Source organism: Lepidochelys olivacea (assembly GCF_965140295.1).
Source record: "Lepidochelys olivacea isolate rLepOli2 genome assembly, chromosome: 2".
Taxonomy (NCBI): Eukaryota; Metazoa; Chordata; order Testudines; family Cheloniidae; genus Lepidochelys; species Lepidochelys olivacea.
Genome location: NC_140412.1, coordinates 236191571 through 236207487, shown reverse-complemented (window position 1 = coordinate 236207487; position 15917 = coordinate 236191571). Strand labels below are relative to the sequence as shown.

Genomic DNA, 15917 nt, shown 5'->3' with positions numbered 1-15917 from the left:
TCCTCTACCACAGTGGGACATTGGTTTTGATGTATTCAAGGTCTTCAGCAACCACTTCTGTGGGTGCAGGATTTGCTGCATAATTAATATAAAATGTTATCCCTATAATAGTTCAGAATTCTGTGGTATATGGCAGCTAGAAAATCTGAAACCATATCTAAAATTACTGAGTTGATTATGCTGGTATAGCCTGAAATACTGAACCTAGTACAGTATTTATTATTTTACATCTTATTTTTATACATTAACTATATCTTATTTTTTATTGTATTCAGTGATTATTTTGTATGAAACTGCCAAAATAAATGTCTTGTTCAACAACAATAATGGGATTTACCTGCTTTTCCGTGGCCAGGAACTACATGATGTTTTATAAACAGTAAGATTACTTTCTGTGCTGATGCCCCCAGTAAATTAAGAACAGAGTTTCAGCTTTGGCCCTGAATTTCAAGGCTTTTGCCAATTTAAGCCACACACTTGACATACTCTGGATTTTCCTGCTTTCTTTATTTTTAATGCTTATTTAAAATCCACAAAGATAAAACATAACCTTTATTCATGTTACATATTGAAATGGATTTTTAAATATTTGTAATACATACTATTGTCTTTAATGCATAGATTCAAAGGTTACAACCTGCTTAAAATAATAGGTTTTAATAGAAATGCAGAAGTTAATATATTGTGTAACCAATTTTGCCTCATACTTTTATTACTGAAACTCCTCCTCAACCTTCTGTCTTTCTTTTTTGCCTTGAGTTATGGCTATGAATAGATGGATGCTGTATGCATTGCTTTATGACCTTCATTAATAGGGCAGGAGGGGGAAATGACATTAAACTCAAATAAAACAGTTTGTTCTGTGAGGATCCATGAAAGAATTCTTTTCATAAGGGCCCCTCTTACAATACTAGCTGTATTCTTTGGTTATGACTCTGCTTTGTATTTTGTTTCCTAGTATGTATATTTTTCCAACTGCTTCTTGTGGTTTTGGCTGTGTATCGAGATCTTCTTTTTGTATGAGTTCACTGTTGTACTCTCTTCTCTTTATTCCCTTTGATCATATCCCATGATTGTGAATCTACTGGCAGTGTTTATTCTTTTCCTCCTCTTTCTAGCTTGTAAACAGAAGGTAAACAGAGAAAGAAGACTAGGAAAGAATCTCTGGAACTCCTGAAGATTTTCCAGAGTTAAAGCTAACCATCAACAATCATGCTTTGGCTTTTATTATAAAAGGTATTGATGACTTACAATAAGATCATTGTACTTTAGCTGACAAATTAATTAAAGGTCATTATAAATTTTCCTTTCAACATATGCCTAACCATAACATAGAAAATCTTTGGCAGCTTTCAGTTCCTTACAGAAAAAGTGCATCAAAAACACAGGGCCAAATTCACCCTTGTTATTATTCTGTTGGCTTCTGTGGGCTCACACATGGGTGAATTTGTACCACTGAGTTTGTACGCAGGCTAAACAAAATGTATTTATTACATAATATAAAACGTAAGTCAAATATATTGCCATAAATAAACTGAAATGGAAAAAATGTGATAGCCTAGACTGGTTATCCCTGGAGATAGCGCTACTCTTTAAGCTGTACTCCAATTATGCTTAGCCATGACTCACTAGTTTTCTATTTCCATTACTCTTATTTTCTGGCATTGGCAGTACTTGACACAATTCAATACATTTCTGAAATGAACCCTGTTTGTAAAATTGTCCTGGGAAACAACACTGAGGGGAAGACTGACAGAACATTGCCAGTTACCAGATCTTAAAGGAAAGAACAAACACTTCTTGCTTACATTTTTCAGTGTAGTGGTACTAGGCATTTATTTTTTATTCTCTTTTTCATGGTAATCTCGAGAGCCCTGCAAATCCACAGATATCTGCATCCATGGATGTGGATATCTGCGGACCATTTTTTGCCAATCACCAATCAGATGTAGATACAAATTCTGTATCTGCGCAGGGCTCTACTAGTCTCTTCCAGCTGTATTAACCTTCTATCTTTGATTTACTGTAGCTAGAGAAAGGATGATCTCTTGTGCTGCTCTATGCCAGAAGTAGATCTTGTAGTGATAGTGTAAAGCAGGAAGGACTAAATTAAAAGGATAAAAAAATTCCTTTGAATTGCCACATGGTCCAAACAAGCTGAAGAAGAGATTCATATGGTTCCAGAGACCAGCAGATATATATCAATGACAATATTTAATTGCAATCACAGGTGTAATTCAGCAAGCTTTGAATTTGAAAAGCCCAGTTCTGTGACAGAGAAAGCATGGGAGCCATGACATGGACACAATTAAACATGAGTATATTAGATTTAAGAAGGATGACTGAGGCTCTCTGACTGATGACTTCTCACACGCTTCTGGTCTATAACAACTGAAAACCATATAAGTGCCTATGGATTTGGATCAGTGATTTGATTCAAAAATTTAAATTAAACAGATTTTTTCTTAGATTAAGATTTATTAACTTTCTTCCTGATTATTTGCAGGAGACACTGACAGGAAAATGAGAATCCAGAGATCTGATGGCTTTTTATACATCTCTAATTATTAAGAAATATATTAAAGTACATATATTTAAGAGATGGGCACTTGCTTGATAATGATAGTGTGTCTGTGTTTTTTAAGTGACTTTAGTCTTGTGAAAGGTGATAAATTGACAGCTAGCCTTGTAAATCCAGAACAAACACAGCATAAATAGTAGCGGTACAAACTTCCCTAAACCCTAAACTGGAGGGACCACATCAAAAGATGAAAAAAACCCCAGTTCTGCTTCCACGCTCTTTCAACTGTTGACATCACTGCTCTTTCAGCCTACTACGGTGCCACTTGTGGTGATGTTTTTTTATGTAGATATTTATCCATTAAATGGATGAAGACTACACATTTATTTCACACAAACCACCAAAAAAACACCAAATGGTAACTTTTAGTCGCTATACAATTGGACCAGATTTTAAGCAGAGACCTTCATCGTGAAAAATCTTCATTGATACCAACCCCATAGGCCAGCCCCTCCCTCATGTTTTGATAGTGTTCTCTGTTGAATGTCTTATGTTTATTTTCATTACTTGCTACTTTTTAAAAGTAGTGAACCAAATTAAAAATGGCTTTCTAGTCTGCCATTGGGGACCAGTTGTCAGGCCCATACCTTGCTATGGACCAATCTGTTATCACATACTTACATACCAATTCTTTTTCAACTAACCTACTAGGACTTGTAAAATTCTACTAGCCACACATTTATAAAATAAGTAATAGAGCAAGTCATAGCTTGAAAAACCCACTTGACTCATCGCTCTGGGCCATTAGAAATTTTACTCAGAAGATGGAGTGGAGTGGGGCTGTCTCTTCCTCCGGATGGCAGGGTGGAAAAAGGGCAGAGCAGCTCAAAGTTCATTCTCTCTTAAACAGGAAAATTAGAGGTAGACAGTGATCAAAGTGGCCCAAGAGGAGGATGCTCCTTTCCAGGAGAAGGGAAAGGCTGAAAGCAGAGCAGTTGTAGCTATTACAGTTTTCACAGGATCAGAAGAGGGAAGGCAGGGAACAGAATGGCTCCCGAACTGCTGCCCCCTTAAGAGGAGGAGAGGAAGAGTGAGGAAGGAAGACCCTAGGTGGAGAGAAGGAGCTGGGAGGCCAATGTCATTTTCAACACACCTGGATGGAGTAGAGGCAGAAGCAGCACAGCAGCTCTTCAAAGATGGAAGGCAGCATTAATTGATTAATGACTGCAACCACTTGCTATCTGGCCTCCCTGACACCCAAGTTGCCCCCGAGTCTAAACCAAAAGCTACTGTTAATATTATGCTGCTCATCTGTCATTCTTACCATGTCACTCCATTTCATCCACTGACTTCCCTTCCTCCACTACATCAAATCCAAGCTTTCTCCACAACTCTGTCCTGATCTGTCTCTTTTAAGTTGCCCCATCCTGTTCACTCTGCCGATGATGCCAAGTTTGACACATCATTTACTTGCTTCCAGTGATGAGCTGCCAAAATCTTAACAATTGGTTCCCTCCTCACCTCATGAGGAGGTTGTAGCCCGCCCCCACCCCCCCGGATCCCTGCCCCATCCACCCCTTCCCCTCACTGCCCCTGGAACCGGGCAGGAGGGTCTCGTAGGCCACCGTAGTGGGTGCCCACTCCTAAGAGCTAGAGGGACGTGCCGGGGGGCGAGGTGGGGAGTCCTGGCAGTGCTTACCTGGGGTGGCTCCCAGGAAGCATCCGGCAGGTCCCTCTGGCTCCTAGGGATGGGGTAGCAAAGCTGGGGGGGAGAAGGGGGAGTGGCCGCTCCCCCCACTGATCACATCAAAAGTGGCGCCTTAGGTGCCAACTCCGTGGGTGTTTCAGGGCTGGAGCCCCCACGGGGAGAATTTGGTGGGTGCAGAGCACCCACCGGCAGTTCCCTGCCCCACACCCGGCCCCAGCTCACCTCACCTCTGCTCCGCCTCCACCCCTGAATGCACCTCTTCGCTCTGCTTTTCCGGCCTCCCCACTTCCCACGAATCAGCTGTTTGTGCAGGAAGCAAGTGGCGGCTTCGTGCTCAGGCCCAGGGAGGCGGAGGTGAGCTGGGGCGGGGAGTGCTTCCCCTGTGTGCCCCCTGGGTTACCCCTCCTCGTGCCCCCCCCCCAGCTCAGCTCCGCTCCGCTTCCTTGGGCCTGTGCACGAAGTCGCCGCTTGCTTATCAGCCCTCCCCAGCTTCCCACGCAAACAGCTGATTTGCGGGAAGCCGGGGCGGGCGGAGAAGCAGAGTGAGGCGGAGCGTAACTCAGAGGTGGAGCGGGGGTGAGCTGAGGACGGGGACGGGGCAGGGAGCTGCTGGTGGGTGCTCTGCACCCACCAAATTTTCCCCGTGGGTGCTCCAGCCCCGGAGCACCCATGGAGTCGGTGCCTAAGGCGCCACATTTGGCCAGTTGTTAAATTTAGAAGCCTTTTTAGAACCACTTCCACCATGACATCCACCTTGCCACGTGACCTGTTTGATGTCCCTGTGATGGTTCTCAGAGTACCCAGGACTGAGAGGCACCTTGTTACCCCCTAACTCCAGTGTGAGGGACTTTTGCCTGTGATAACTGGGTGTTAGTTTTTGAGCCACTCAAGCAGGGATGAAAGTAACACAGAAGACTTACCAGTATAGGGGCCTGGCTCTGGGCCCCTGGAAGCGGCAGGTCCTCAGGCAGAAAGGGTGGGGCGGGGGGAGTCAACCTCCACCAGCCAGACCATCTGCACTGCCTGGTCCACGCCACCCGGGGCTCTGGTGGCGATTTAAAAGAGCCAAGGGCTTCGGACACTGCTGTGGTAGTGGCAGCAGTGGCTGGGAGCCATGGGCTCTTTTAAATTTCTGGGACCCAGGGCGGCTGCCCCTTTTACCCACTTCCCCTCTCCCTGTCGGCGGCCCTGCCAGTAGCCTCCCTACCGGCAAGGCCGCCAATGGAAGGTGGGGGCAAAAGGGGTAGCAACGTTAAAGCGCTGCCATGGCAGCTGCATATGAGCCGGTACCAGCGGCCACTTCTTACCGATACGCCATACTAGCCTACTTTCACCCCTGCACACAAGCATTTTCTTTTGGTCTTTGCCAGCCCTGTCTTTGCTTTGCAGGTTAACAAGAGGTGCACCCCAGTCCCCAAGTCACTTTGAAGTATTCCCCTGTGATATCCAGCCCCTGATACTTGCTACTCACAGAAATTCAGATCCTCTGCCCCAAAGGAGAAGTGTATCCCAGTTTAGCAGTTTTACCTTAAACCACCATTCCTGTATAGCACACAGCTCTTTTAATTAAACAAAAGAAGGTTTACTTAAAAAATAATAGAGATTCCATTAGAAACAAGAGAGGATGGAAACAAAAGCTTACAATTCAAAACAAAATAGTAAAATGTGAACTAGGGCTTACACTTATTAATAGTTACCATTTGTATCTAATAAATTAGGTTTCCCCCCAAATTTCAGTCTTCACAAGACTGAGAGCTGTCTGGCTTCACAAGAACCAGGATCCAATCTTTCATGAAAAACACCCCTATTCAAGATGTCTCCTCAGTGAATGGCTCCAGAGGACCTCTCCTACGTCTGTGTTATACTGAAACAGCCTTTTGTCTTTATGAATAGACAGGGTGATCCACTGTCTGTTATAATGTTCCTTTTTACCTCCACATGGTTTTAACTGTTTGCAGTTGTCTTTGATGGGTTTTCCTTGATAGAAGAGTAGGCAATTGAACCATACATTACATAATTGGCTAGCTAGGGAGACTGGACACAATTCCTTCCCATTTGAATAGGTCATCACCAAGACAAATGATTCCCTGGTGACTACTCTTTCCTCCATGGGCATAATTGTCAATATAGTTATATTATTTCTTAAATATTGCCTGTACACACATCTCACAATGATTATGAGTATTGATAAGTTTCAGGTTTTCAATTGAGACCTTACATGTTATCCTTTTTGGACAAATACCCTGTAAGCAACGTATTTGATGTAGTGAGTTTGTCAGGCCTGAGACTAGAGTTGTTTGCAAAGAAGAGGGCCTACGTGTCACACTCACCCTCTCCCATATTCTGTGACTCTGTTTTATCTTTTTTTTCTCAGGCTGTAAGCTCTTCCGGGCAGATAACTTCTATGTTTGAAGTGTTTGATGTACCATGAGCAGTAGTGGAAACAAATAATATTTAGTAACAATAATTTGATTGGGGGAATTGAAGCACTAATTAGAGGCATGATTAATTTATTTGGAGGTGCACAATTGGCTTATGGGTGGGCAATAAAAATGTACCAATGGAAATTAAATATACATGACATTTGGAGGGTATAGCAGCATGGGTCTAATTTTTCATATGAAGCCCTATTGTAAGGAACTGAAATATCAGGGTATAGAGCAGTTTAAGTACATTTGTGACATATATTGTAGCTTAATAATAAAGCTTGCTGACTGGTGCTTGTATACACCTAGCACAATGGGCTCCTGGTCAATGAATAGGCTCCTAGGCACTACAGTAACACAGATACTAATAATATAATACCCCCAGACTCCAGAAATGAATTCAAAGGTAGTCAACTTGTGCTTGCCGGAGGCTTTTGCTTGTAGATGCCCAACTATACCCCGAGGCCAGATGTAAACCTAAGGGCTGTCAATTGTTTCTATCTTGGCACATACACAGTGCCTGCTCACTGCCAAGCGGTACGTTGGGGGGTCCTCCGTGGGACCAATGCCCCACCCTCCCTCTGTTGGGGGGAAGGGCTGAACTCTGCATGCTGAGCGGGGCGCTGCCCCTTGAGTGAGGAGCTGCATCCCGCAGGGTTAGGAAGAGGGACGGGGGAGGGGGTCTCCTCAGCCGCCCTGGGAAGAAGGGCAGTAGCGGCCCGGGCCAGCTGAGGGGGAGAGGCCCGGCGGGTAACACCTCTCCGCCGCGCAAGGAGGCGCCCAAGCGCGGAATGCGGCGGCCCCCGCTCCCAGCCCCAGCGGCTGCAGCGGTTCCGCGCCGCTCCCCCGGCCACAGCCTGCCCCGCGCGCGGGGAAAATGGCCGGCCAGGGCGGCAGCAGGGCGGCGCCGCGGAGAAGCCGCGGGGTTGTGGTAAAGAAAAAGCTGCCTAGGGGGCGGCGCTGCCCGCAGGCCCCAGACCGCTGGGGGGCCCTCGTCATTGCCGCTCCCCTTCCCGCCGCGGGCCCCAAGCAACCGCCCCGGTCCCGCCCCCGGCGCCTCCGTCATTGTCTCCTATCCCGCCTCTTAATCGCACCCCAGCTTCCCCAAGCCGTTGGCCCCCTGGCCGCGCTCCCCTCCGCCGCCCATGGCCCTGGGTACCCACCCTGTTCTCCCGCCCTGTGCCTTGATCGCAGTGCCCTCCCCGCCCCCATCGACTGGCCATGCGCCTCGCCCATCATCGTCTCCTCCTCACAGCCTTTGTGCCCTGACCCCCACTGCGTCCCCACATTCCTCCCTGATCTTCCGCTACCATCTTCCCGCCTGGGCCGCTCTGATGCTGCCCCCTGGCCTGGCCCCATCCCCCACATCTTCTCCCCACGGCCTTTGTGCTTTGGCCCTTCTGCAGTATACCCTGGTCTCATCCTGTCCTAGGCCTTGATTCCCCTCCTCTTCCTTGGTCCTTTTACCCCTAGCCTCCATCTTCTCTAAACAGCCTTGCTGCCCTGCGCCCTGCTGGTCCCTCATCTCCTCCCTTCTGCCCTGTTTCTGGTCCCCATCTTGTTCACTCAACCCTTGTACATCTCAATACTCAGGCTTTGCCCGGATGTCTGCTTCTTGGCTGCCTCCCCTAACTTGTACAACTTATTACCATCTGCTCTGCTGTGCCTTAGGCCAACAGTTCTGAGATTCATTCTCCACCATCTCTTCTTGCCCCCTTACCCCTGCTTCATTGACCCAGTCCTGTGCTCTGTCTTTGTATCTCTGAATCTACTTTGCCGCACACCATATTCCACTCTTCTCACCCCTCCCTGTATGGAGTATTTGTGGGTGGCTGGCTGCTGGAGAGAAGTCCTAGCAGCTCACCAAGAGCTGGGGAAGTTTGATTTTGTGTCTGTGCCGTCTGGCTGCAGCAGTTATGATGTATGTGTGCCCTGGGTGTGGTGGAAGCAAGCTGAGCAATGACTAGCAAAATTGGCTTGTGGATTTAATTGTCAATTGCATTTGCTGTAGAAACAACCTAGTGATAAAAATGCACTGTTGGGTTGGTTTTATTTTTCATTTTCTGTGCACAGAAAGTGGTAGTGAACTATGCAAACTATGTTTTAGAAAGCACCATGAACATCTGTGGAGCTTTATAAGTTATGATAATAGTAAATGAATAAGCTAAGTTTCCAAAAGAGAAAAATGGATATTTCTTTGAGCTTATTCACATTGTAAAAAACACTTGGATATACTTTTATTTTACAGTATTCTTGTGACCAATCAATGTTTTAACCAAGTTCTAGAACAAGAGTAGGGACTATTAGCTATGATTTAACTAAAACTTTGGACAAGTCCACACCACAAAACTGTGATGGGGCTACTGTGTTATAAGTGTGTTCCCTGACACTTGTTTTTACAGTTTAGAGGTAGGCCCTTAGTGTACTTAAATTAAACTAATATTGGCCATTTAGATGGTAATATCTGTAATAAATGCTATTACAAAGCTGATGACTTTGTTAGCACTGGAGACATTTCAAAGGAGATGTGCTCTGTAATGACTTCATTTCTTCTGTTCCATACACACATGAAAACAAAAAAAATCATAATGCAACATTATGACTGAATTTAAATTTATGAAAGATAGAAAATGTTATGGTTCTCATATTCATCTGGCCCGATCACACAAAATTACATGGAAACAGAATTGGATCCTTATTACATATATAAATTAAAATTTAAGAGAGAGCCCCAGTTTTTTAAACAAAATTACCATTTTTCCATTCCCTTGTGAAAGTTCTTTCAGTCTAGTGTATCTCAGTAGATGGGGATTATAAGGTATTTCCCTATTTTCACCCCAGATGTTTTGACTGATAGCTTTCAAATATTGCTGTATGGGTTTCTATTTTTAGTCGTTTATTTCTCCACCAACTTTTTTCAGATTTGGCACAGCATTTGTTCCTAATATGAATTCTCTACACACATTGATAAGTTTGTTAGGCCTTCTGTAACTGTTATTGTGAACAGGACTTGCCCCCTACTGAAAAACCTTGAAGTTTTGAGGATGTATGTAATCCCTTGTTCCTGTGAAAATGTGGAATGATATTTGAGTACCTTTTTTTAATAACCGGATCAAAGCCCCTTGCAGTCAGTACAAAAACTCCCATTGACTCCAATGGTCTTCAGGTCATGCCTTTTATTTTCAGGTTTTAAATATTAATTGGAAGCAAATGATGATGTTGAGCCAGGCACATTTCTCTAGGAAGTTAACGTTTGTGCTGCTGCTAAGTAGACATAAAGTAACCATTCTTAGACAAATAATATTTCTTCAAGGTGTAGTTTAGCACCACTATACTGGTGCTAGAGATAAATATGCCAGTGTATGAAGGTAGAATCCTAATAAAGATGCTAATGTAATAGAATAGGTCAACAATCAGCACATTTTGATAGGCAAATTATTTGTGAAGGATTTATGATTCTTTATTCTAGTAGGGAATCTGCTTGCAGTTGTTAGTAGTTTTTACTCTTTAGTTGAGGATTCTGTGTAGCAGAAATGTACACTGTACCGCTTCAGAAGCAGTTCTCTCACCATTTGGTTCAGCCTTCTTGTTGATATTCATGTGTTTGAACAATACAATACTCCTGTGGGAATTCTGCACCACTGCACATGCGCAGATTTGATGTCCCCCCACAGATTTCTTTGCTTCCCTGCAGAAAAATGACTTCCTGACAGGGAAGCAAAAGGAAGCCACAAGAGCGATCATGCGACCCTCCCCAACAGTATGTTTTGCGTGCCCAGGGCAGCCAGCAGAGAGATAAATCACTGTGGGGCAGGAGGCAGGACTGGGGAAGACTGGGCTGGTGGCTCCAACCCAGCGCCGGGCTCAGCTGCTAGTCCCAGCTGGACTGGGGAGGACGGGACTTCCTCTTCCCCCGTACGGCATCCGGGGCCGGGTCTGACCCACCCCCAGATTTCTCTCCCAGCTGCAGGAAGCTCTGCAAACTCCCCCCCCTCACCCCAACACACTTCCTGCACCCATTGCTCCTCAGGTGCAGGGGGAGGGATTCCTATACAGGGAGCAGCTCCCTCATGCATCCAGAACCCCTCATACCCAGACCCTCCTGCTAAGCCTCACCCCCTCTGCACTCAGATTCCCCCCCCCCAACATGAGCCCCACTTCCACTGCACTTGGACCACCCAAGTGAGCCATGTGCACCTGAATCCCCACCCCACCGAGCCCCAACCAGCTACACCTGGATCCCTGCCCCACTCTCCCAGCATCTGAAACCCCCACTGAACCCCCCACACCCAGACCCCCTTGCTGAGCTCTATCACCCACACACCCAGGCCGCACCCCCCACCCCCGCCGTTGAGCCCCAGCCACCTTCACCTGGAGCCCCCGTGCAAAGTCCCATCACCATTGCACCCAGAACCCCTCAACAAGCCCCTGTGTATCCAGATCCCCTCTGCACCCAGATCCCCCACTGAGCCACCCACACCCAGATTGCCCACACAGAATCCTCTCAACCCACACCTAGATCCCCCACATTAAGCCCCTCCAGACTTGGCTCCTGCCTTGCTAAGCCTACCTGCTCACCCAGAGAGGCAAGGCCCGAGGGTGTTTCTGGGGCAGGCCATGTCCTTGAACTTTGTCAGGGTGCAGCCTCATCACAGTCCGTGTCCCAGGGAGGGAGCTGCACAGTGATCTCCCACCTCTGTGCAGCCCAGTGGCCTGTGCTCCCCAATGCCATGCTGGAGCCTCCACATTTATTTGACAAATAAAATTTGCAGAATTTTGCAGAATTTTTAAATAGTATGTGTAGAATTTTAAATTTTTTGGCGCAGAGTGCCCTCAGGAGTAAATACAAGGAATAAAGACAACATGTTTGTGGGTACATATCACTGCAAAGACAATTAAGAAACCCGTGAGGTGGCACTCTTTCCTCAAAGTCAATATTGAAACAAAGCTCCAGTATGGTTGCAAGAAGTCCTGCCCTGTTGGAGGTGCTATCTTTATTATGGAACTGTTGTAAAGCTTGCCGAACCGTTTCCATTACAATCCCTCCTTTTTACATCTTTAGAGCTTTCTGAAACATGGCCTTTTGAACTGACATTTGTCCTGCTTGATTTCTGCCTGACATTTATAAACTTTTTGATTTCTGAGATTCTGGTATTAATCCAGTTCCTGGTTTTACAGGTGGATGGATGGATGTGAAAAGCAGTACTAATACACATTTAAAAATTCTTTAAAACATTAATCTTTTTTCTGTAAATATGTGGCTGTAACAGAGCGAAGACTCACTAGAACGGCACCTCCTGCTGGTTATCCAGGAATTAGCTCTTTTCCAGCCCCAGAGCGCCTCCTGCTGGCCAGTGTCTCTCCTGCCTCAGGCCCCATGTCCCTCCCGGATCCCAGTGCCCCTTTACCTCGGGGTTCTGCCCCCACAGTACCCACACACTCTGGGTCTCGTCTCCCAGGGGAACCCTCAACCCTCTAAGCCGGGGGTGGCTAACCTGTGGCTCTGGAGCCACATGCAGCGCTTCAGAAGTTAATATGCGGCTCCTTGTGTAGGCACCGACTCTGGGGCTGGAGCTACAGGTGCCAACTTTCCAATGTGCCAGGGGGTGCTCACTGCTCAACCCCTGGCTCTGCCCCCACTACACCCCTTCCCACACCCTCCTGTGTATGTGCTATGCCCTCGCTCCTCCCCCCAGCCTCCTCCATGCCATGAGGCAGCTGATCGGGAAGTGTGGGGAGGGAGGGGGAGGCACTGATAGGCGGGGCTGCCAGTGGGTGGGAGGCACTGGGAGCGGAGAGCTTATGTGGGGCTGCTGACGTATTACTGTGGCTCTTTGGCAACGTACACTGGTAAATTCTGGCTCCTTCTCAGGCTTAAGTTGGCCACCCCTGCTCTGAGTCCACCTTGCCTCAGTGGCTATTGCCAATCATCATCTAGCCCCCTCTCACTAGGGCAGACTGCAGTCTGTAAAGGCCACTCATCATTGGCAAGGATCAGACTAGCTCCCTCTGTAGCTCTAGTACCTTTTTGGGCCTTTAACAAGGCTGGGGTTCCCCAGCTCCCTTTGCCCTTTCCCAGCACTGCACCACTTCCAGTACCTTGCTCCCAGACAACTAGCCCTTCTCACTCCAGGGCTAGAGTGAGACTCCTTCAGCTCTTGGCCCCCAGCCCTCTTATCAGAGCTAGCTGGGCCCTGATTGAGCTGGCCACACCTGTGGTCAGCTGCTCTCACTGCTTTTCCCAGCCGCAGCCCGCTCCAGGGTTGCTTTTAACCCCTGCCTACTAGAGTGGGGCATTTGTCCCACTCCAGTAGCATATACAGAATACCCTGTATTCTGGTGAGTTTGAATGTTTTCTGGGCACTCATTTCAGATGACTTGGATAAACCATTCATGGCTTTACAATCATGCACAGTGCAATCTTCTGAGACTTATGCAGATACAATTAGGGAAAGACTGCAATATTTTTGTGACAAGTTGTGTTTTTGTTTTTGTTTTTTAAAAGAATGGTTACTTTTAAGGGTGCTTAGAGAGTTAGATTGATAGAAGTAGACATAATGCACCCATGATTAATAGGCACAGGTGAAATGGTAAATTATCATCATGTATTTTTGATTACATGACCCTGGAGTTAATCACGTGGATATCCCCATATATGGGAAGGTGTGTGCATAGGGCTGGTACAGCTAATAGTAGTTGCTAATAATACTGTCAAATCCAATGTAAAAGGATGTAGTCTAACATTCAGAATATAATAACTTTTTATATTCCAAATACAATGAAGTGTTCTAATTAAATTAACCTAATTTGCAGATTTCAGATGATTGGCCAGGCTACAGTTTGGATTTATTCACATATCCACAACACTACTGTGGAGATCTGGAATATGTGCTCATACCTCATGGTATTATTGTTGACAGGTAAGAGTGCTTTGAATATTACTATATAAATATTTAACAATGTTTTGTATACTTGTTATATAGACATAATTGGATACTCACAAACCATTTATATATTAAACTTCATATAAAAGAACTACTCTCAAAGAATATTATGTAGGTTTCAAAGGAAAGCACTTGAAATTTGGGAAATGCCAGATTTCTAGTAGCCCGTGCAGTCTTAATTCTGCCACCTTATGGCTGAAACTCATTGTGTTGAGAGAGATCAAAACTGCAGAAAATTCTTGTAATGAAAATACAACTAAATGTAGTCCATATTTTATATATAAATTGGGGCTTAATAAGTCCCTGTCTGCACTAGAGTTTAAACTCTTACAAAATATTTTACTAAAGTAATCTATATAGTTATGATTTGTGAAATACTTTAACATAATTCATTCCTTTTCACTCTGATCTGTTAAATTATGTTATCACCCTGCCAGTAAAAACGAAGGTTAAACATTTTTTCCTGAAATAGTTTGGATTCTAGTGTAGGGGAAGCCTCAGGGACAAAATGTCAAGGTCTTTTCAAGTTGGAATAATACCTGATGCAAAGTATACAGTCTTGGACACCAAAGCTGGGGGACGAGCTATTTAAAGGATCATTCAGCTTTTATTTCTGTTTCTGTCTATGTGCTTGAAACGTAGAATTGGCGTAAAGCCACCCATTTCTTTACCAGATCATCAAAATGTTTTGAGTATCTAGCCTAAAAAGTTGTGAAAAGTAGTTTTGTTTATGTCCACCCAATTACACAAAACAACAAAAACCCTCTAAAAAGTTTTAAAAAAAAATTAAGAAGGGAAAGGAGAGGGGGGTGGGCAATTTATAAACAGAAAGCCAGAAAAAATATATGGGTAGACACAGATCACTAAGTGTTTTCCCTCACTGTCTCTGTGAAAAGCTTTCCCACAGTTTCAGACTTTCCTTTAGAGGAGGTGGTGCTGAAGAAGAAGGAGAAAAACGCAATTACCTCACTATTCGTGCTATTTTTACATAAACACAAGAGGAACTTAAATGTATTTGAGATCAGACTAGATGATATAATGGTCCCTTTTTACCTTAAAATCTATGAATATTCACTCTTTTGATCTATTTTTGGTATACAGAATTTATTCTTTGCATTGCATAGATATGAAACTGAAAGAAACTTTGACCTTTTTAAATTGTAGCTAATTTATTGTTGGCTACAGAAATAAGAAAAACGAAAAGAAATATTGTCCTCTTTGGACTATATTCTTCCCTTACACATGCCGTGCACATATAGTAATTTCCAGTGATTTTTTTTTTGTGTGTGTCTATGCAGAGAAAAATGGACTCCTATGTCACTGTGAACCAGCAAAGAACAGTTTATAGCACAAATGTGGTAGTGAAATCCATATGATAAATTACAGAATCATATAATGAATTGCATTTGGCCTACACCTCATTTGCGCTCTGGCCACTAGTCCATCTTTATTGGGACTACACTATAATGCCAAGTAGCTACTGTTTTTGTAAGTGACCTGACAAAAACTTGTTTTTCTTTTCTTGACCAAGTATAGCATTTTTCCTCAAAATTACACTGGGCTCAGGTACAGAATGGCACTCTTGAATCTTGGCTCAATAAGATATTTTCAGATGGGATTATCAAAATATGAGGCACTCAAACTCACTAATTAGTTTTGAAGATTTAAGCCAAGAACTTTATCCCACATAAAAGCTGGGATCCTATTCATTCTAATATGCTGCATCCTGTTGACAAAGGAGACACATTGTCAATAAGAATGCAGATCAGTAAATTATAAGATATTTAAATCCTCAAAGTAATTGGTAAATAACTCTGACTCTTCCTGTCTCTCTTTGTGACCTTGGGCAAGTCGCTTAGCTTCTCTGCATCTAAGTTTGTGTTGTCTACAAAAGGGGGATAATGATTTTACCCTTTGTAAAGTGCTTTGAGATCTCTGACTAACACTATGTGTCACTTGTAAGTATTTTCATTTATTTTACTAAAATGTAAGTGTAGCTTTTTCTTTAGTCTGTGAGTTTATGTAATTTCTGGTGTTTTTCTTCTTGCACTTAAACCATTTACTCTTAGCCGTTTGCGTAACAAAGTGTGTGATCATAGAGAGAGACGTTACATCAGGGATCTCAAACTTAAATCACCACGAGGACCACATGAGGACTAGTACATTGGCCCGAGGGCTGCATCACTGACACCTTTTCATACGAAGATACAGAAGTCCCCTGCTCTGCCCCTCGCCCTGCCCCCACTCCACCCCTTCCATGAGGCCCCGCCCCTGCCCCGCCTCTTCCCACTGCTTTCCCCAACTCCACCCCCTCCCTG

At 44.7% G+C, this 15917-nt stretch overlaps 1 protein-coding gene across 1 annotated transcript in view; it reads left to right on the top strand.

Moving 5' to 3' along the window:
* Positions 1–7507: 7507 nt before the first annotated feature.
* PRTFDC1 (phosphoribosyl transferase domain containing 1) overlaps positions 7508–15917 on the top strand; it is a 65410-nt gene continuing 57000 nt past the window's right edge. Inside the window, exons 1-2 of the mRNA XM_084618341.1 lie at positions 7508–7586; positions 13469–13575. Of these exons, the coding sequence (XP_084474467.1) occupies positions 7533–7586; positions 13469–13575 (161 nt within the window). The 5' untranslated portion in view covers positions 7508–7532. The remainder of the gene's footprint in view (positions 7587–13468; positions 13576–15917) is intronic.